This window comes from Mobula hypostoma, chromosome 3, assembly GCF_963921235.1.
Source record: "Mobula hypostoma chromosome 3, sMobHyp1.1, whole genome shotgun sequence".
In the NCBI taxonomy this organism is placed as follows: Eukaryota; Metazoa; Chordata; class Chondrichthyes; order Myliobatiformes; family Myliobatidae; genus Mobula; species Mobula hypostoma.
The window spans coordinates 116,008,571-116,031,103 of NC_086099.1; the positions used below are offsets into that span (position 1 = coordinate 116,008,571).

At 43.0% G+C, this 22,533-nt stretch overlaps 1 protein-coding gene across 2 annotated transcripts in view; it reads left to right on the top strand.

Annotated features, from left to right (window-relative positions):
• The window catches only part of LOC134343515 (SLAM family member 5-like), an 82,043-nt gene that overhangs the window by 50,951 nt on the left and 8,559 nt on the right, over positions 1-22,533 (top strand). The window contains exon 3 of one of the 2 annotated variants that reach the window (XM_063042247.1): positions 8,206-8,493. The exons of the other annotated variant lie outside the window; for it this stretch is intronic. Within the exon in view, the coding sequence (XP_062898317.1) occupies positions 8,206-8,493 (288 nt within the window). The remainder of the gene's footprint in view (positions 1-8,205; positions 8,494-22,533) is intronic. 2 annotated transcript variants of the gene reach the window in all.

Here is a 22,533-nt window from a genome sequence, read left to right on the forward strand (position 1 = left end):
AATTTCTGGCTTTAATGATAGATTTGTTGCCAGTTGGGAAGTTAGATTGGTCCCTCTATTTGATGAGGCTGACATTGACATTTTGAGAAAGATGCTCAGAGCCTTAAGTGGCCAAAAGTGTATCGGCCTCTCATGTTGCAGAGTGTAATTAAAGGTAAGGCTCAGCAGGCTTATTCTGCCCTATCAGTTGAAGATGCAGCTGACTATGGGACAGTAAAACAGGCTGTGCTTAAAGGCTATGAGCTGGTTCCAGAGGTCTATAGGCAAAGGTTTAGGAATTTGAGAAAATCTGTGAGTCAGGCTCATGTGGAATTTGCTTATGAGAAGTCTGTGTATTTTGAAAGATGGTGCATTTTGAAAAATGCCATTAAGAATATGAATGATGACTACAACAAGTTGAAAGAGTTGATTTTAATTGAAGAGTTTAAAAGGTGCATTCATAATGATACAAAGACATATTTAGATGAGGAGGATGCTACAACTTTGCAAGAAGCTGCTGAGTTAACAGATGAGTTTGCTCTAACCCACAAGTCTAAGTTTGTCCCATATAGGACCTTCCAGAAGTATAGCATGGATAATCAGGGTAAACCAGAAGTCAAATCTGAGAATAGTGACAAAGGTAAAGATGAAGGAAAGCAACCAAAGGAGAAACATTCTGGTCCTATTTGTCACTATTGCACCTGGTCATGTTATGGCTGATTGTTTCCTCCTGAGGAAGAAGAAGGAAAAGGAGGTAGTTCCAGATGCCTATATTCAACACTTTGAAACACGTATGAACCCACAGGGTTCCGGACATTCTGATGAAGCTCTGACAAGGGCTGAGATGTCTGACTTAGTTAGGAAAGAATTCATTCCTTTTGTGTCAGATGAATCTGTTTCAGTGAATGAGGGGTCATCCCTGGTACTTTGAAAATTCTTCGAGATACCGGGGCTTCTCAGTCACTCTTGTTGGACAATGTTCCAGAGTTTAGTGATGAGACTGCAACTGGTGAAGTGAATCTCATTCAAGGCATGGGGGCGGCATTGTTTCTGTACCTCTGCACAAGGTAATTTTGAAGTCATACCTAGTTTCAGGACCTGTTAAGATAGGACGATGACCCAGTCTACTGGTGAAAGGTGTTTCTTTGTTGTTAGGGAATGACCTAGCAGGTGGTAAAGTTGTTCCTGCAGTGCAGTTGACGACTAAGCCAATCACTGATGATCCAAAGATGGATTCTAACGATTATCCATCCTGTGCAGTAACTCGAACTATGGCCAGGAAGCTTGCAAATGCAGATGGTGTTGTGCAGAATGGTTCCACTACCCATGATAGCCCAAAAAAGGACTCAGGTTTTGATGACCTGTCTGTGACTCTCCTTCCTTCATTGTTTGACCAGGATCCTTGTATCAGGTCTGACTATAAAGATGTGTCTCTGTCCAGGAAGGAGTTTAACAGACCAGAAACTCTGAGATTGCTACATTGAGAGATAGAGCTCTCTCAGGTGATGAGGTTGAGAAAGTGCCAGTGGGGTACTATTTCAAGGATGGCGTGTTAATGAGAAAGTGGAGACCACCTGATATCCCTGCAAGTGAGGAATGGGCAATTGTTTGCCAGGCTGTAGTTCCTAAGATCTATAGGAATGAGATTTTAATCTTGGCCCATAGTATGCCCTTGGGTTGCCATCTTGGTGTGGATAAAACTGTGGACAAGGTTTTGAAACAATTCTTCTGGCCTGGTTTGAGGAAAGATGTTGTGACATTTTGCCATAATTTTCACACTTGTCAGGTTGTGGGTAAACCTAATCAGGTCACCCCAGTGGCTCCACTACAGCCTATTCCTGCATTTAGTGAACCCTTTTCTAAAGTTATTGTGGATTGTGTTGGCCCATTGCCAAAGACTAGAGCTGGCTATCAATATTTGCTAACTATCGTGTGTACTGCATCTAGATTTCCAGAAGCAATACCTCTCAGAAATATCAGAACTCCAACTGTGTTGAAGGCTGTCATAAAATTTTTCATCCTATTTGGTTTGCCAAAAGAAATCCAGTCCGATCAAGGAAACCATTTTATGTCAGGGTTATTCCAGCAGGTAATTTACGAACTGGGAGCCAAGCAGATTACGTTTTCTGCGTACCATTCAGAATCCCAAGGGACCTTAGAAAGATTCCATTCTACCCTCAAAACCATGATTAGGACATTCTGTTGTGCAAATGAGAAGGATTGGGATGAGAGAGTTCACTTGCTTCTATTTGCAATAAGGGAATCTGTACAAGAGTCCATAGGCATTAGCCCCTTTGAGCTTGTGTTTGGGCACCAGGTTCGAGGACCTTTGGCATTGTTAAGGGAGCAATGGACCAACAGTGACCAGCATATAAATTTGTTGGACTATGTTTTAACATTCAAGAACAGATTGCAGAGGGCTTGCAACCAATGTAGGGAGAAATTAAAATCTGCTCAGAGTAAAATGAAGACCTGGTATGATAAGAGAGTCAGAGACAGGACATTTAAGCTAGGCGATAAGGTGCTCGTTCTTTTCCCTGTGCAGACAAATCCTCTGCAGGCCAGATTCCATGGTCCCTATGAAATTGGGTCCAAGGTCAATGATGTGGATTATGTTGTCAAAACTCCAGATAGAAGCAGCCAACACAGCTCTGTCACATTAATATGCTTAAGCTGTATCATGAAATGCCAACTGCAGTTGTAGTGGCTGCTGTGAATCGAGATGGGTCTGGGCTCTCTGAAGATTTTCTGGATGATTCTTTTGAGGCCCACTTTAAACCAAACGTTGTTCCGGTTAAATTACCAAATTCCACTAATTTAGAAAACCTTGATGAAAAACTGGCTCATTTACAACCAAGCAGCGGCAGCAAATGAAGCAGTTGATCATGAAATTTCGAGATTTGTTCCCTGATGTTCCAAAAAGAACAACAGTGGCCTCACATGATGCAGATGTTGGTGATGCCAAACCTATAAAACAGCATCCGTATCGCACAAATGTTGAAAAATGTAGACTTGCCAATCAAGAAATTGAGTATATGATAGAAAATGGTATTATTAGGCATTCTACTTAGGATTGGAATTCACCTTGTGTCATGGTACCTAAACCAGATAGTAGTATCAGGTTTTGCACTGATTACAGAAAGGTGAATGCTATAACAAAAGCAGATGCTTATCTAATCCCTAGAGTAGATTATTGTGTAGACAAGGTTGGAAAAGTTTCTTGCAAAAATCGATCTGTTAAAGGGGTAATGGTGTGTTCCAAGAAATTTCTGTATCTGTAATACCTTCTGGGTTGTATGAATACAATGTTCTGCCATTTGGAATGAAAAATGCTCCAGGAACATTTCAGAGAATGATTAATTCTGTAGTTCAAGGGTTAGAACACACAGACACCGATATTGATGACTTGGTCACAGGAAATGACACATGGGAAGCCCATATCTCTGCAGTAGAAAAGCTGTTTGAAAGGCTTCCAAAGGCCAGCCTCACAGTTAACTTAGCTAAGAGCAAATTTGGCTATGCCACTGTGACCTATCTTGGTTATGTTGTAGGTCAGGGCAGGTTGTCTCCTGTTCAGTCACAGTTTCAGGTTATCTCTGAGTTTCCCATTCCAACTGGTAAGAAGGCTTTTAGAAGATTTCTCAGAATGGTTGGATATTATCGCAAGTTCTGTAAGAACATTGCTGATATTGCCCTTCCATTGACTAACATCCTGATGAAGGGTGAGAAATTCGTTTGGACAGAGCCTTGCCAGAAGGCATTTGACAAGTTGAAGGCCATCTTGTGTCATCAGTCTGGGCTCAGGTCATCTGACTTTGCAAAGCCATTTTCCATAGCAGTGGATGCCAGTGACAAGACTGCAGGAGCAGTGTTTTTACAAAGAGATTATCATGATGATATTGACCATCCTGTGGCTTGCTTTTCAAAAAAATTCAATAAGCATCAAAGAAATTATTCCACAATAGAGAAGGAATTATTGTCACTTGTTTTGGCTTTGCAGCATTTTGATGTTTATGTTTGTACAGCTCAGAAACCGCTTGTAGTATATACAGATCATAATCCATTGGTGTTCTTGAGTAAGATGAAAAATAAAAATAGGAGGTTGTTGAATTGGAGTTTGATTTTACAGGAGTATAATATCACAATAACTGACATTAAAGACAGAGGTAACATGATTGCAGATTATCTTTCTAGGTGTTAAGCTTGCAATGTACTTTTGATAATGAAGTCAGATGATTATTGTACGCAATATCTTGCATTGCCTCTTGAATGTGTTGAGTTACTTGGAAAATATTGGGATTGAATGGAATCTAATATTTATATATGCCCCTGAAATATGTTATTTGTTGTTCCGTAGTGTGATACTGTATATGGTAATTGTATATGTATTGTTTCACATGTTGTACTTTGTAGCTAAAATTTTGCTCTTACAGGATCAAAATTTCCCTTCTTGGGGGAAGGTGTTACATGTCAATATTGCTGCCTGGCCTGCTGTGTTCACCAACAACTCTGATGTGTGTTGTTTGAATTTCCAGCATCTGCAGAATTCCTCGTGTTTACATGTCAATATTGTTTTGATTAACCATAAGCGTCATTTAGGTATGCCTGGACGAGGCGTGTGGATGGTGTCACATAACAAACGAGTGGAGGTTTCTTTTTCTATTCAGTTCAGGAGGTTTCTGAAAATTTCGGCAGCAAAACGATACAACAGACTGTGAGTTGCCAGCGAGAGACTGAGTTGAGTTGAGTTGAGATAGTTGAGGAGGTCACTACAGCAGTGGGCGTTCCCAATATTTCTCCGTGTCCAGAAGATTGTGATCATTCGCGGCACACAGTGGATATTGGATACGTGACTGTCACTTTGTATGATCCATACTCGGATTTCTGGAGTATCCTGTCGCGACCACATTTTGTTAATCCATACATGGATTCGAGTGTGTTATGTGGCGACCAATTGTGTTAAGGAATATTCCGTGACTGTCACCTTGTGATATCCCTATGTGAATTTTGGAACTTAGGCGTCACTTTGTTATCCCTGCGTAGACTCCAGTATTTAAGTAACGACCACTTGACTTCCGGAATCTCCTGTGACAGTCACCTCGTTATCCCTGCATGGATCCAGTGTGTTACATGACGATCACTTGTCCTCTGGAATTTTCGTGATCGTCAACTTGTGTCATCTTAATGTGGATTTATGAACCCTTCCTCACAGACACCTGTACCTATTCCTGTGGATTCCAGAACCTTCCGGATTGCCATCCAAGGACTCTGTTTGAGTAAGAATGGGAAGAACTGTTTCCAGACTTCCACAGTTTGTGAGCTAAGACACATTGCACTGTTAATTTTTGGTTAGGGGAGCAATTGTCCATATATTTGTGTAGGTATTGAAAATATATTTGTTTAACATTAAAATCTGTGCTTGTGGTCTATGGCTGCTGGCACGTAAAATAATGCTCCCGCTCCCGTGCCCAGACCAGAACAGACTCCCGCCTTCGGACACCCACAGACTCCCGAGTCTGTACAGGAACCGAGTATTTCACCTCCAGGTAGATATTCCAGTGATCATTGTCTGGGACGAGCAGGATAGTCTGGATGACCTGATTAATCTGGCTATTCGAGCTGAGGACTGGGTAAATGAGTGGTGCAGGGAAAGAATGTTTCAACTTCGTACACCCTGCCAGAGCACTGCCTTTCCTCGCCCTCTCCCCCTCCCTCACCTGATCACCATCATTCCTCACCCTCTCCCCCTCCCTCACCTGATCACCATCATTCCTCACCCTCTCCCCCTCCCTCACCTGATCACCGTCTTCCCTCACCATCTCCCCCTCCCTCATCTGATCACCATCATTCCTCACCCTCCCCCCCTCACCTGATCACCGTCTTTCCCCGCACTCTCCCCCTCCCTCATCTGATCACGGTCTTCCCTCACCCTCTTCCCCTCCCTCACCTGATCACCATCATTCCTCACCCTCTCCCCCTCCCTCATCCAATCGCTGTCTTTCCTCACCCTCTCCCCCTCCCTCACCTGATCACAGTCTTCCCTCACCCTCTTCCCCTCCCTCACCTGATCACCATCATTCCTCACCCTCTCCCCCTCCCTCACCTGATCACCGTCTTCCCTCACCATCTCCCCCTCCCTCATCTGATCACCATCATTCCTCACCCTCCCCCCTCACCTGATCACCGTCTTTCCCCGCACTCTCCCCCTCCCTCATCCGATCATCATCGTTCCTTGCCCTCTCCCCCTCCCTCACCACCCAGCACCTAGCCCACGGAGGAGTCTATGCAAGTGGGGAGCATGTGCCTGTCTCAGGAGGAACGAGAACGGTGCTGGAGAACAGGTTCCTGCCTCTATTGTGGTGATCCAGGACACTTCCGGGCTGCATGTTCCAAGCGTCCGGTAAAAGAGAATGCCCATCAGCAGGGAGGGGAATCCTGACGGGTTGGTTCTCTCTTCAGCCAGCTTCAGCGTAATTCTGTAATGCTCGCAGCTTGCTTGTCGTGAAGGTCTCAGACCCATGAACTTAAGGGGTTTATTGACTCTGGTGCAGCCGGGATCTCATGGACATCTCTCTCACTCAAAGACGGGGTGTTCCAACTCAGGAATTAAGGGAAAAGATCAATGTCAAGGTGCTGGACGGTCAACCTCTGGGAACAGGCTAGATCCACCTTACCACCCAACCCCTCCAAGGCAATCTTTACAGGATTGCTCGAAGGCAATCACCATGAAGAAATATCTTTCTATCTGGTTAATTCACCTGAATTGCCACTGGTACTTGGTCTCCCCGGTTATCCCGACATAACCCATGGATCGATTGGTCTCTGAAGGTACTCCAGGAGTGGGGATCGGCATGCCTGTCTACCTGTCTGGGTCCAGCTCAAGCTCTATTCCATGAATCCACTCCTGTGTCAGCTAAGGATCTGGACCTGTCTGGGATTCTGGCTGAATATGTAGATCTCCTTGAGGTTTTCAATAAAACGAAGGCCACCACCCTGCCCCACACTGGCCATATGACTGTGCCATAGACTCCTACCTGGCACTAGTCCTCCCCGGGGCTGGCTCTTTTCCCTCTCTCGTCCTGAAATGGTGGCCATGGATGAATACATCAAGGAGGCATTGAGCATGGGGTTCATCCGTCCGTCAACCTCGCCGGCAGGAGTGGGCTTCTTTTTTGTGAGCAAGAAAGATGGCAAGCTCCATCCCTGTTTGACTATTTGTAGTGGAAAAGGCTGTCAACAAGGTGTCCTATAGATTGTGTCTACCATCATCACTGAAGGTCCAACCAGTATTCCATGTTTCCCAGTTCAAGCTGGTTACTCCCTCTCCCCTTGCTCCACTCACCTTACCTCCTCCTCCACCCCCACTTGGTAGATGGTTCTCTGGTTTATACTGTGCGGCACCTCCTGACATCTCGCCAGGTATGTGGTAAGGTCCAGTACCTTGTGGACTGGGAAGGGTATGGTCCAGAAGAATTTTCTTGGATCCCAGCGAAGGACACCTTTGACAAGTTGCTGATCCAGGACTTCCAGCAGACACAAGTCTGTGGCACCTCAGGGGCCGTGCCGAGGGAAGGAGGCCCTGTCACAACCACGGAGTCAGCAGCACAGCAGATACTGCAATTGCACTCGTGAATATGCACGTGTCAGCTAATTACTATTTCATCGTGATGGTATTTAATTCCATTCTTTTCGTCAGAGTGTTTGTCAAGACTTGAGTAAAGCACAGCAATATTTTGCTACCTGCTTGCATTCAGCCTTGCCTGAGAAATTGGACTGTCAAGTCAACTGACTCTGAAGACTAGCGGTATTCATTTTATATTTAGTTGTTCCTTTCAGCCTCAATGTAGGCTTTGTTTTCCATTTGGGAGTTTTAGTTAATGGCCCTGCTTGGCCTAGTGGTTATTGTTTGCTTTTCCTTCTAACTCCGTTTACAATAAAGTCTGAACTATCGACCTGCCTCAGTGTCTCTCATTCCGCACGTGGGCCATATCCGAACATACTGACAGTGGTGAGTGCGTGGAATGCATTGCCAATGACAGTGGTGGAGGTGGATACACACGGGTCTTTTAAGAAACTCTTAGGTACATTGAGCTAAGAAAAATAGAGGGCTATGCGGTAGGGAAATTCTAGGCATTTTCTAGAGTAGGTTACGTGGTTGGTTCAATATTGTGGGCCAAAGGGCCAAATTTCTATGTTCTATATTGTATCTCTTGATCCCAACCACAGAGCCCATGTCTGGAACATACATCAAAGTTCAGAACATCACCGGGAACTGTGACCTCACCCTGAACTGCTCCATGACCTCAGGCAACCCCACCAGCTTCAGTTGGTGGAGGGGAGGAGAAGCTGTGGGAAACGCTAGTACACATCACCTCTCAGAACACAGACAGATTGTATCGGTTCATCATACCAGAAAGGTCAAGGACGCTGACTACAGGTGTGAGGTCAGGAACCCCATCAGTATTGACAAAGCAAATATCTGGCTGAGGGACATCCGTAATATAACCACAAAAGGTGAGTCAGACACACTAAAGATATTGGAAATCCAAAATAAAAGCAAATGATACTAGAAAAATACACTGAAGGTCAGACAGCAAACAGAGAGAACATATTTGATCAATGACCTTCAGTCAGAACTTGGAAAAAGTTTGAAATCAAATGTTTTATCTGACAGAGTGCTGGGAGGATTGGATGTTAGTGATGAGTAGAGACAGAGAGACACACATAACAACAGTGAAGATAGTGGTGGCTGAGAAAGGGTGGTGAAGACAGCTTTGGGACATGAATTGGGATGAGAGGGGGAGAGAGAGAAAGAGAAGGGAAGAGAGAAAAAGAGGGGGGAAGAGAGAAAGAGAGGGAGTGAGAGAGGAAGGAGAAAGGCAGAGATAGACAAAGACAGACAGAATGAGAGGTGGGACAGAGGGGGAGGAAGGAGAAAGGGAGAGAGCGAGAGAGAAAATGAGGAAGGAGACTGAGAAAAAGGGAGAGAGAGTGCGGAGGGAGAGAGAGAAATAGAGTGGGGAAAGAGAAAGGGAGGGAGAAAGATCAGGGTGGGGGAGAGAGAGAAGGGGGAGAGAGGGAGGGAGAGGAAGGGGAAAGAAAGAGAGGATGAGGAAGAGTAAGAAAGAGCGAGAAAAGGGGGAGAGAGAAAGGAGGAGAGAGGGAGGGGAGAGAGGGAGAGAGAAATAGAGTGGGAGAGAGAGTAGAAGAGAGGTAGAGAAATGGAGTGGGGGAGAGGGAGAGTGGAGAGAGTGAGAGAAGGAGGGAGAGAGAGTGGGAGAGAAACTGAAAAGCAAGAATGATCCAGAGGAGTTTTGGAATTGAAGTTGTTGAAGTTCGTGATTATTAAAGGAAAAGGAAGGTCTACTGAACCATCAAATACAATGATAAGTTCAGTTGAACTGTGGAAATAAGATGCAGTGAATTGAATTTGTCAAAATCAGGAGAACACTCATGTCAATGTTCAGCCTTCAGCATGGATCTCAGAGTGCCAAGAGAATGCTGAATAATTTAAATGTTGCTGCATTGTTGGGTAGTTCTGAAATGCTAAGAATTTCACTTGGAATCACTGCACTGGCACCAAGGACATACATAGCCTATAAAAAGTATTCACCACCTTTGGAAGTTTTCATGCTTTATTATTTATAACATAGAATCACAGCTGATTTAATTTGGATATTTTGACACTGATCAATAGAAAAAGATTTTCATGTCAAAGTGAAAACATCTCTACATGAAATTAAATTAATTTCAAATATAAATCACAAAATAATTGATTGCATAAGTGTTCACCCCCTTCAAGACAGTATTCAGTAGATACACAACTGGCAGCAATTACAGCCTTGAGACTAATGGATAGGTTTCTATCAGCTTTGCACATCTGGACACTACAATTTTTCCCCATTCTTCTTTACAAAATTGCTCAAGCTCTGTCATATTGCATGGCGATCATGAGTGAACAGCCCTTTTCATGTCCAGTTACAAATTCTCAGTTGGATTGAGGTCTGGGCTCTGACTTGGCCACTCCAGGACATTAACTTTGTTGCTTTTAAGCCATTCCTGTGTAGCCTTAGCTTTATGCTTGGGGTCATTGTCTTGCTGGAAAGCAAATTTTTTCCCAAATCCCTTGCAGACTGCATCAGGTTTTCCTCCAGAATTTCTCTGTATTTTGCTGCATTCATTTTACCTTCTAAGTTCACAACCCTTCCAGGCCCTGCTGCAGTGAAGCATCCCCACAGCATTATGCAGCCAGTGCCATGCTTCATGGTGGATGGTGTATTTTTGATGATGTGTGGTGTTTGGCTGACACCAAACATAATGTTTCATCTGATGACCAAAAATCTCAATTTTGGTTTCATAAAGCTATAGAACCTTCTCCCATTTCACTTCAGAGTCTCCCACATGCCTTCTGGCAAAGTGTAGCAGAAATTTCATATTTTTTCTAACAGTGGTTTTCTCTTTGCCACACTGCCATAAAGCTGCGACCAGTGAAGCAAACACGAAGAAATCTGCAAGTGCTGGAATTTCAAGCAACACACATAACAGTTGCTGGTGAACGCAGCAGGCTAGGCAGCATCTATAGGAAGAGGTACAGTCGACATTTCGGGCCAATACCCTTTGTCAGGACTAACTGAAAGAAGAGCTAGGAAGAGATTTGAACTCTTACTAGCTCTTCTTTCAGTTAGTCTTGACGAAGGGTCTCGGCCCGAAACGTTGACTGTACCTCTTCGTATAGATGCTGCCTGGCCTGCTGCATTCACCAGCAACTTTTATATGTGTTACCAGTGAAGTACCTGGGCAACAGTTGTTGTATGTGTAGTCTCTCCCATCTCACCCATTGAAGGTTGTAACTCCTCCGGAGTTGTCATAGGTCTCCTGGTGGCCTCCCTCACTAGTCCCCTTCTTGCACGGTCACTCATTTTTTGAGGACAGCCTGCTCTAAGCAGATTTACAGCTGAGCCATATTCTTTCCATTTCTTGATGATTGACTTAACTGTACCCCAAGGGATACTCACTGAGTGGGAAATTATCTTGTATTCATCTCCTGACTAGTGCTTTTCAATAACCATTTCATGGAGTTGTTTGGAATGTTCTTCTGTCTTCATGGTGTCGTTTTTGCCAGGATACTGACTCACCAGCAGTTGGAACTTCCAGGTACAAGTGTATTTTTACAACAATCAGATGAAACACCTTGACTACACACAGTGATCTCCATTTAACATTAGTTATGACTTCTAGGAACAATTGGCTGCACCAGTGATGATTTGGTGAGTCATATTAAAGGGTGGGAGGGTGAATACAGACAATCAATTATTTTGTGTACCATATTTGTAATTAATTTTGATGACTTTGTAGAGATTCATTTTCACTTTGACAGAGAAGAGTCTTTCTCTGTTGTTCAGAGTCAAACAAGCCAAATTAAAACCACTGTTATTCAATATTGTAAAACAATAAAACATGAAAAATTCCAAGGAGGGAAGTGAATACTTTTTATAGGCACTGTATATTTAGAGAGTATCTTTAGAAATAGAGTGGATTCTGTTTAATTGGGCCATTGGTTAATTGGGACAACACATCTATTTGGGACAACTCTTAAAGAACAAAAACTAATTAAGAAAATAATAGGAATTCCTATTATTTATGTGGTACATTATGCTGCTTAATTAGGACACGAGACCGTTGCCAATAATTTCTAACTAGTGTCAGTCACGTGCTCTGGTGTGGCCATTGGAAACTACAATATGCTTTGAGCACATACTTTTAAAATAACGTCAGGTATGTGTGCTTGTGTTTTCCAGTTGGACCAAAAGACACTGATTGGAAAAAGCAGTGATGTTTTATAATTTTGTGCCAGAAAGCTTATTGTTAGATTATGACACAAGTTCCTGCGGGAATTCAGTCCATTATCTACACGAGGTGTCTGTGCTGATTCTGTTCATTAACAGTCAATCAAACGAACACAGCAGCATACACTAGGTGTATTCCTCTGTCAGTAACTATTAGGAATTATTATACACAGTTTTATAGTATCCTAGTAGTATTGGTAGTGTTCTAATTTGTTCTGTGTTTCATTTAAATACATTATTTGTTACTCCATTAAACAATAGTGTGTGTTTTTGATGCCTCTTTAACTACTTGCATGAAATTTCAGCTAATTGGGGCAGCCACTTAAGTGTGCTAAAATGCACTGGTCCTGATGTGTCCCAGTTAACCAGATTCCACTGTATTTCTCTAAAAATGATGTATATTGTTAAGGCAGAGAGAGAGATTCCCAATGAACAGAGAGGTAAAAATTCACTGAGTTTAGTCGGGTCAGTCATATCTTGAATGGTGGGACAGGCTTGAGGGGACAGGAGGCTCACTGCTGACTCCTGTCACATACCCCGTGACAGGAATAAAGAACCAGCAGAGATGGAAAACACTTTGGAGTCCAGTATTGCTATTAACTAATAATATTTATTAGTAACTATGCAATATAGTAAAATAAATGTAGATAAATCAAACAGGTTAGCAATGATTATTTATAAGTAAGTATATCAGTAAGTGTGGAAATATATGTGAAAAACCAAGCTTCTTCAAGTCTAGGGGTAAAAAGATACAGTCTTACGATGATGAGTAAAGTTCAGTTCAGTTCGTAGTCTTGTGTTGAGTAGTGATGGAGAGAGAGAGAGGGCGAGGTTTGAGTCTTCAGTTGAGCTGACGCCGTCGATCTTCTTGTTGTCCTCCAAAATCCTTGAAAAGTCACCGACTGTGACCACAACAAAGGGAACCGGTTTTCTGTGGTGGAGCTATCAACCCAGGCAAAGGTTGGACACATGGACAACTCCCCACTGGTCACTGCCTTTTCTCACTGCAAGAGCAACTGATCGATCTGCCTGAACGATCCTCCAAAAACCCACTTTTCCTGTGGGCACAACAAAGCTTATTCAGTGTCCACAAACATGTGTCTGAGGTCTATATCGTCTGACCTCCAATTTATCTCACCGTACTGGTTACCAACTGTCATTAAAATAACTCCTCCTTTCTTTGTCTGTGTAAGAAATGCACTAGCAGGCAAATGTCCTTGGGAAGTATCAACACGCTGCGGAAAAATCATAACATCGATTGTCCGTGAAAGAACGCCGCCCTCGGTCACCATAGCAACTGACGAGCTGCTCGGTGCCATCTCCAACTCAGCAGAAGTCCAAAAGTTAGCCAGTTCTTTCTCGTGCCTTAAAGTGACAGTCTAAAATTTAGTCTTCGTCTTTCTCTCTCCCTCTCTTTCTCTCTCTCTCTCTCTTTCTCTCTCTCTCTCTCTCTTTCTTTCTCTCTTTTCAAAACAAGATGTCAGGGTTAAATAACTCTCTCACTCTCTCTCTTTTCAAAGGCACAGTTCATAAGGGTAATTCAGGACCCCATCGCACCCCCTTTCTTCAGAAAAAAATTTCAATGAAGGAAAAATTTTTAGTTTAAATGTAAATTACAGAGTTTGAAACAATACAGGTAAAATCATCAGATGACAAAGCAAAAATGTGTACAATTTCCAACCTAATATCTGCATAAATAATCAGCTATAATGTTGTCAATATCCTTCACATGTTTGATTTTAAATCAAATTCTTGCAATATCAGACTCCAATTTAACAGCCTTCTGTTCTTATCCTTCATCTTAGTTAGAAACACCAATGGATTATAATCCATGTAAACCACAAGGGGTCTCTGGGCAACAGAGAGATTTTGAGGTCTCTGAACATAGACTTTAAAATGTTGTAAAGCCAGAATAAGTGCTGGTAATTCCTTTTCTACAGTTGAATAATTTTTCTGGTGCACATTAAATTTCTTTGAGAAATAAGCTACGGTTTGTTCAATGTCATCCACTCCCTTCTGTAACAGTACTGCCCCAGCAGATTCCTCACTAGCATCTGTTGCTATCGAGAATGGTTTTGAAAAATCAGGTGCTTTGAGCACAGGATGGTAACACAGGATGGTTTTCAGATGCTTAAATGCTTCCTGGCAAAGATCACTCCATGCAAATCTTTCACTCTTCCCCAGGAGTTTTGTTAGGGGGAGAGCAATGTCAGCAAAGTTCTTACAAAACTTACGATAATACCCAACCAGTCCTAAAATCTTCTCAAAGCTTTCTTGCTGGTCGGAACAGGAACTTTAGCAATAGCTTGGACCTTGGCCTCCACAGGAGCCAGTTGGCCCTGGCCCACCACATAGCCAAGATAAGTAACAGTGGTATGGCCAAACTCACTTTTAGCGAAGTTCACAGTAAGACTGGCCTTGGAGAGTCTTTGAAACAGTTTCTCTACCGCTGCAATATGCTCTTCCCACGTGTCATTCCAGACCACTAAATCATCAATGTAAGCCCCTGTATTTCCTAAACCTCTAATCACAGAATTGATCATTCTTTGAAATGTCCCTGGAGCATTTTTCATCCGAAAGGGTAAAACATTGTATTCATACAGTCTAGATGGTGTCACAAATGCTGTTATCTCTTTAGCCCTCTCTGTTGAAGGAACATCCCAGTATCCTTTCAACAAGTCAATCTTTATAAGGTACTTAGCCTTCCCCACTTTATCAATGCTGTTATCCACTCTCTTTCCTTGTTCTTTCTTGTTTCTAATTTCTTGTTCAACCATATAACAATTACAGCACGGAAACAAGCCATCTCGGCCATTCTAGTCCGTGCCGAACTCTTACTCTCACCAAGTCCCACCGACCTACACTCAGCCCATAACACTCCATTCTTTTCCTGTCCATACATCTAACCACTTTAACTTTAAACGACAACATCAAACTTGCCTCAACCACTTCTGCTGGAAGCTCGTTCTACACAGCCACCACTCTCTGAGTAAAGAAGTCCCCCCTCATGTTACCCCTAAACTTTTGCCCTTTAACTCTCAACTCATGTCCTCTTGTTTGAATCTCCCCCGTTCTCAATGGAAAAAGCCTATCCACGTCAACTCTATCAATCACCCTCATAATTTTAAACACCTCTATCAAGTCTTCCCTCAACCTTCTATGCTTCAAAGAATGAAGACCCAACTTGTTCAACCTTTCTCTGTAACTCAGGAGATGAAACCCAGGCAACATTTTAGTATACCTCCTCTGTACTCTCTCAATTTTATTGACATCTTTCCTATAATTCGTTGACCAGAACTGTGCACAATACTCCAAATTTGGCGTTACCAATGCCTTATACAATTTCAACATTACATCCCAACTCCTATACTCAATGTTCTGATTAATAAAGGCCAGCATACCAAAAGCTTTCTTTACCACCCTATCCACGTGAGATTCCACCTTCAGGGAACTATGCACCATTATTCCTAGATCCCTCTGTTCTACAGCATCCTTCAATGCCCGACAATTTACCATATATGTCCTATTTTGATTAGACCTACCAAAATGTAGCACCTCACATTTTTCGGCATTAAACTCCAGCTGTTATCGTTCAGCCCACTCTTCTATCTTGCCTAAATCTCTCTGAAAGCTTTGAAAACCTACTTCATTATCCACAACGCCACCTATCTTAGTATCATCTGCATACTTACTAATCCAATTTACCACCCCATCATCCAGATTATTAATATATATTACAAACAACATTGGACCCAGTACAGATCCCTGAGGCACATCACAAGACACCCTCCTCCAGTCTAACACACAGGTATCCACCACTACTCTCTGGCGTCTCCCATCCAGCCACTGCTGGATCCATTTTACTACTTCGATATTAATGCCTAACGATTGAACCTTCCTAACTAACCTTCCATATGGAACCTTGTCAAAAGCCTTACTGAAGTCTATATAGACAACATCCACCACTTTACCCTCGTCAACTTTCTTAGTAACCTCATCAAAAAATTCAATAATATTTGTCAAACATGACCTTCCACGCACAAATCCAAGTTGACTGTTCCTAATCAGACACTGTCTATCCAGATAATTATATATACATCTCTAAGAATAATTTCCATCAACTTACCCACCACTGACATCAAACTCACAGGCCGATAATTGCTAGGTTTACTCTTAGAACCCTTTTAAAAACAATGGAACCACATGAGCAATATGCCAGTCCTCCGGCACCATCCCTGTTTTTAATGACATTTGAAATATTTCTGTCAGAGCAAAAATTCAATCAGGCTCATAAGGCACAACCTGCCTTTGACAAAGCCATGCTGACTATTAATAATCATATTATGCCTCTATTTAAAATGTCCTTGGGAACAGGATAGGTGCTGGAGGATTGGAGGATGGCTACTGCTGGTCCATTGTTTAAGAAAGGCTCTAAGAATTAGCAGGGAAATTATAGTCCAGTGACCCTAACATCAGTAGTGGGTAAGTTATTGGAAGAAGGTATTCTTGGGGACTAGATATATGTATTCAGATAGACAGGGATCGTCAACATGGCTTTTGTGCATGGCAGGTCCTGTCCAACCAATCTCATAGAGTTTTTCAAGTAAGTTCAGAATCAGAGTTAGGTTCATGTCATGAAATTTGTTAACTTAGCAGCAGCAGTTTAATGCATTACATAATATAGAAGAAGAAAAAGTAAAAGTATAATGATAAATAAATAAATAAATCAATTACAGTAAATCATGCAAAAAACAGAAATACTGTATATTAAAAAAGTGAGGTAGTGTCCAAGAGTTCAATGTCCATTGAGGAATAGAATGATAGAGAGGAAGAAGCTGTTCCTGAATCTCTGAGTGTGTGCCTTTAGGCTTCTGTACCTCATTCCTGAAGGAAAAAGTGAGAAAAGGGAATTCTCTGGGTGCTGAACGTCCTTAATAATGGATGCTGTCTTTCTGAGACACCACTGCTTGAAGATGTCCTGGGTACTTTACAGTTATCAGGAAAGTTGATGAAGGCAAAGCAATGGATGTGGTCTACATGGACTTCAGGCAAGGTATTTGACAAGATCCCTCATGGGAGCTTGGTCAAGAAGGTTCATTTGCTTGCCATTCAGGATGAAGAAGTAAATTAGGTTACCAGGAAAGACAGAGGATGGTAGTAGATGGTTGCCTCTCTGACTGGAGGCCTGTGACAAGTGGTATGCCGCAGAGATCAGTGCTGGGTCCATTGTTGTTTATCTGTATCAATGACCTGGAAAATTATGTAGTAAACTGGATCAGCAAAATTACAGATAATAGCAAAATTCTAGGCATGGTGGGGAGCGTAGTAGGGAGTGAGGAATACTATCAAAGCTTGCAGCGGAATCTGGACCAGATGGAAAATTGGACAGAAAAATGGCAGATAGAATTTAATGCTGACAAGTGTGAGGTGTTGTACTTTGGAAGGACAAACTAGCATAGAACTCACACAGTGAGAATTAGAACAATGAAGAGCATAGTATAACAGAGATATCCGGCAATAGCATCACAGGTGGAGAGGGTCATAAGGAGAGTTTTTGGCACACTGGCCTTCATAAATCAATGTACTGAAAACAGTAGTTGGGATGTTATGTTGAAGCTGTATAAGACATTAGTGAGGCCTAATTTGGAGAATTGTGTGCTAAATACCTACAGGAAAGGTATCAGTAAGATTGAAAGAGAACAGAGAAAACTTACAATGATGTTGCCTGGTCTGGAAGACCAGAGTTATAGGGAAAGGCTGAATAGGTTAGGACTTTATTTTTCGGATTGTAGAAGATTGAGAGGATATTTGATTGAGGTATACAAAATTAAGAGGGGTATTAAAAGGGTAAATGCAAGCAGGTTTTTTATACTGAGACTGGCTGAAACTAGAAGTCAGAGGTTAAGAGTGAAAAGCGAAATGATTCAGGGGGACATGAGAGGGAACTTGTTCACTCAGAGGGTGATGACAGTGTTGAATGAGCTGCCAGTGGAAGTGAAGGATTCGGGTTTGATTTCAAAATTCAAAACAAATTTGGATATGAACATGGATGGGAGGGATATGGAGGGCTATGGCCTGTGTACAGGTCGACGGACAAGGCAGAATCTGTTTGGCACAGACTTGATGAACAGTAGGGCCTGTTTCAGAGCTGTAGTGTTCTATGTCTCTATCACTCTAAATGCAACTCAAGTGAGGGTGCAGTGGAAAGGGAGTCATTGCAAATCGAGTCTCTGGAAAGGGTAAATAGAAATAGATGTTCCACCAGCCGGATTATACCTGCTGCCCTTCTTGAATAATGGAACACTACAAATAATCCTCCCGTCTTCTCGACCTTGCCAGTAGTTGACAAAGTTGCAGATATCTTCGTCAAGACCCCAACTTTCCCTTCCATAGTGCTATAAGACATAGGAGCACAATGAAGCCACTCAGCCCATCAAGTCTTCTTCATCATTCCATCTTGGCTGATTTATTATCCCTCTCAACCTAATTCTCCTGCCTTCTACCGGAAAACTTTGACATTCTTACTAATCAAGAACATATCAATCTCCATTGTAAATGTACCCAATAACACAGCCATCTGAACCCATTCATGCTAAAGAAATTCCTCCTCATCTCTGTTCTACAGGGATGTCTTTCTATTCTGAGGCTGTGCCTTCTGGTCCTAAATGTCATCACTATAGGAAACATCTTCTCCAAGTTCACCCTACCTAGGCCTTTCAATTAAGAGGACCCACAATTTCTCTGACAATCTCTTTCGTTAAATGTATTTACAGAATATCTTGAAGTTCTCCTTCATCTTCTTTGCCAAGGATATTTCATCGGCAAGGACTCTCGGAAATTTGTACAGATGTACTGTGGAGAGCATTCTAACTGGTTACATACTGACTGGTGTAGAGGGGTCGCTGCACAGGATTGGAGAAAGCTGCAGAAAGCTGTAAACTCAGCAAGGTCCATCATGGGCAGCAACCTCCCCAGCATGGAGGTCAGCTTCAGAGGGTGATGCCTCAAATAGGCAGCATCCATCATTATGGACAGCCAACACACAGGACATGCCCTCTCCTCATTGCTCCTACTAAGGTGGAGGGACAGGAGCCTGAAGACACACACTCAACATTGCAGGAACAGTTTCTTCCCCCTTCACCATCAGATTTCAGAACTGGGAAGCAATAGGAAGCTCCAGGTTAGTACAAACGTAGGATGGAGGATAGGCAGATGGAGAAGGGAAGAGAGGAAAGAGTGACAGAGGCAGAGAGATGATTGTGTGTCATGGTAGTGGAGCAGTTAGCTCAACACGACAACAGCTCGGGGCATTTGCGTTTGGAGTTCATTCCGGCATCCTATGTAAGGACATTTGTACATTCTCCCCATGAGCACACGGGCTTCCTCAGGGATTCTCCAGTTTCCTCCGACAGTCCAAAGTCAGACTGGACTGGTTAGCAGTTAACTGGTGATTGTAAATCATCCTGTGATTGGGCTCGGGTTAAATAGGTGGGATTGTGGGCTGAAATCTCTAAATCAATCACAGAATGACAGGTGGAAACAACAAAGGGCTGCACATGGTGGACCTGATATGAAACAAAGTAGGAACATGGAATCACATAAAGGTGGTGGGGAAAGCAGATGGGAACAGTGGGGAGAGAGATCCGATTGGAGGTGAGAGTGCAGGTGGAAGATGAAGTGTGTGGAGAGAAGGAACAGAGTGATTGTGGGCTGGAGAAGTGTGTGGTGGGGATAGACGGAAATGAGTAGATTGGGGAGGAGAAAAATGGACAGAAAGCAAAAAGATTATCTGAAATTGGAAAATCGAATGTTCAAGCCATTGGTTTGTACACTACCTAATAGAAGGTGACATAGAAACATAGAAAACAGGTGCAGGAGTAGGCCATTCGGCCCTTCGAGCCTGTACCGCCATTCAGTAAGATCATGGCTGATCATCCAACTCAGAATCCTGTACCAGCCTTCCCTCCATAACCCCTGATCCCTTTAGCCACAAGGGCCATATCTAAGTCCCTCTTAAATATAGCCAATGAACTGGCCTCAACTGTTTCCTGTGGCAGAGAATTCCATAGATTCACCTCTCTCTCTGTGAAGAAGTTTTTCCTAATCTCAGTCCTAAAAGGTTTCCCCTTTATCCTCGAACTGTGATCCCTCGTTCTGGACTCCCCCAACATTGGGAACAATCTTCCTGCATCTAGCCTGTCCAATCCCTTTAGGATTTTATATGTTTCAATAAGATCCCCCCTCAATCTTCTAAATTCCAATGAGTATAAGCCTAGTCGATCCAGTCTTTCATCATATGAAAGTCCTGCCATCCCAGGAATCAATCTGGTGAACCTTCTTTGTACTCCCTCTATGGCAAGGATGTCTTTCCTCAGATTAGGGGACCAAAACTGCACACAATACTCCAGGTGTGGTCTCACCAAGGCCTTGTACAACTGCAGTAGTACCTCCCTGTTCCTCTACTCGAATCCTCTTGCTATGAATGCCAGCATACCATTCGCCTTTTTCACCGCCTGCTGTACCTGCATGCCCACTTTCAATGACTGGTGTATAATGACACCCAGGTTTCGTTGCACCTCCCCTTTTCCTAATCGGCCACCATTCAGATAATAATCTGTTTTCCTGTTTTTGCCACCAAAGTGGATAACCTCACATTTATCCACATTAAATTGCATCTGTCATGAATTTGCCCACTCACCTAACCTATCCAAGTCACCCTGCATCCTCTTAGCATCCTCCTCACAGCTAACACTGCTGCCCAGCTTCGTGTCATCTGCAAACTTGGAGATGCTGCATTTAATTCCCTCATCTAAGTCATTAATATATATAGTAAACAACTGGGGTCCCAGCACTGAGCCTTGCGGTACCCCACTAGTCACTGCCTGCCATTCTGAAAAGGTCCCGTTTATGCCCACTCTTTGTTTCCTGTCTGCCAACCAATTCTCTATCCACATCAATACCTTACCCCCAATACTGTGTGCTTTAAGTTTGCACACTAATCTCCTGTATGGGACCTTGTCAAAAACCTTTTGAAAATCCAAATGTACCACATCCACTGGTTCTCCCCTATCCACTCTACTAGTTACATCCTCAAAAAAATGTATGAAATTCGTCAGACATGATTTTCCTTTCACAAATCCATGCTGACTTTGTCCGATGATTTCACCGCTTTCCAAATGTGCTGTTATCACATCTTTGATAACTGACTCTAGCATTTTCCCCACCACCAACATTAGGCTAACCGGTCTATAGTTCCCCAGTTTCTTTCTCCCTCCTTTTTTAAAAAGTGGGGTTACAGTAGCCACCCTCCAATCCTCAGGAACTAGTCCAGAATCTAAAGAGTTTTGAAAAATTATCACTAATGCATCCACTATTTCTTGGGCAACTTCCTTAAGCACTCTGGGATACAGACCATCTGGCCCTGGGGATTTATCTGCCTTTAATCTCTTCAATTTACCTAACACCACTTCCCTACTAACATATATTTCCCTCAGTTCCTCCATCTCACTGGACCGTCTGTCCCCTACTATTTCCGGAAGATTATTTATGTCCTCCTTAGTGAAGACAGAACCAAAGTAGTTATTCAATTGGTCTGCCATGTCCTTGCTCCCCATAATCAATTCACCTGTTTCTGTCTGTAGGGGACCTACATTTGTCTTAACCAATCTTTTTCTTTTCTCATATCTATAAAATCTTTTACAGTCAGTTTTTATGTTCCCTGCCAGTTTTCTCTCATAATCTTTTTTCCCTTCCTAATTAAACCCTTTGTCCTCCTCTGCTGGACTCTGAATTTCTCCCAGTCCTCAGGTGAGCCACTTTTTCTGGCTAATTTGTATGCTTCTTCTTTGGAATTGATACACTACCTGACAGAAGGTGACGTGCTGTTAGGTTGTACAGTTCCTGACAGAAGGTGGATTGCTGTGGATTCTACACTCCCTGATGGAAGGTGACGTGCCATTCGGTTGTACACTGCCTGACTGAAGATAACATGCTGTTGGATTGTACACTAGCTGACAGAAGGTGACGGGCCATTGGTTTGTACACTACTTGACAGAAGGTCATGTGCTGTTGGGTTGTACACTACCTGATGGAAGGTGACGTGTCGTTAGGTTGTCCACTACCTGACAGAGGGTGACGTGCTGTTGGGTTGTACACAACCTAACTGAAGGTAAAGTGTCGTATGGTTGTACACTACCTGACAGAAGCTGAAGAGCTGTTGGGTTGTACACTACCTGACAGAAGGTGACGTGCCATTGGGTTGTAAACTACCTGACGGAAGGTGACGTGCCATTGGGTTGTAAACTACCTGACGGAAGGTGACGTGCCATTGGGTTGTACACTACCTAACAGAAAGTGATGTGCTGTTGGGTTGTACACTACCTGATGGAAAGTGATGTGCTGCTCAGTTGTACACTAGCTGATTGAAGGTGACGTGCCATTCAGTTGTAGACTACCAGATGAAAGGGAACGTGCTGTTTGGTTGTACACTACCTGATTGAAGGTTGGGAAGAGAGAGTGAGGCTGACTGCGCAACTCTCCCTCACTTAACTCCAAATCATGTGCTAGTCTTGACACCATCATAATGGTGTCGAGGTCCTCATCGACGTTGACGATGGATGAACACACCTGATGGAAGGTGACGTGCCATTGGCTTGTATTTACCTGACAGAAGGTGACGTACCATTGTGCTGTACACTACCTGATGGAA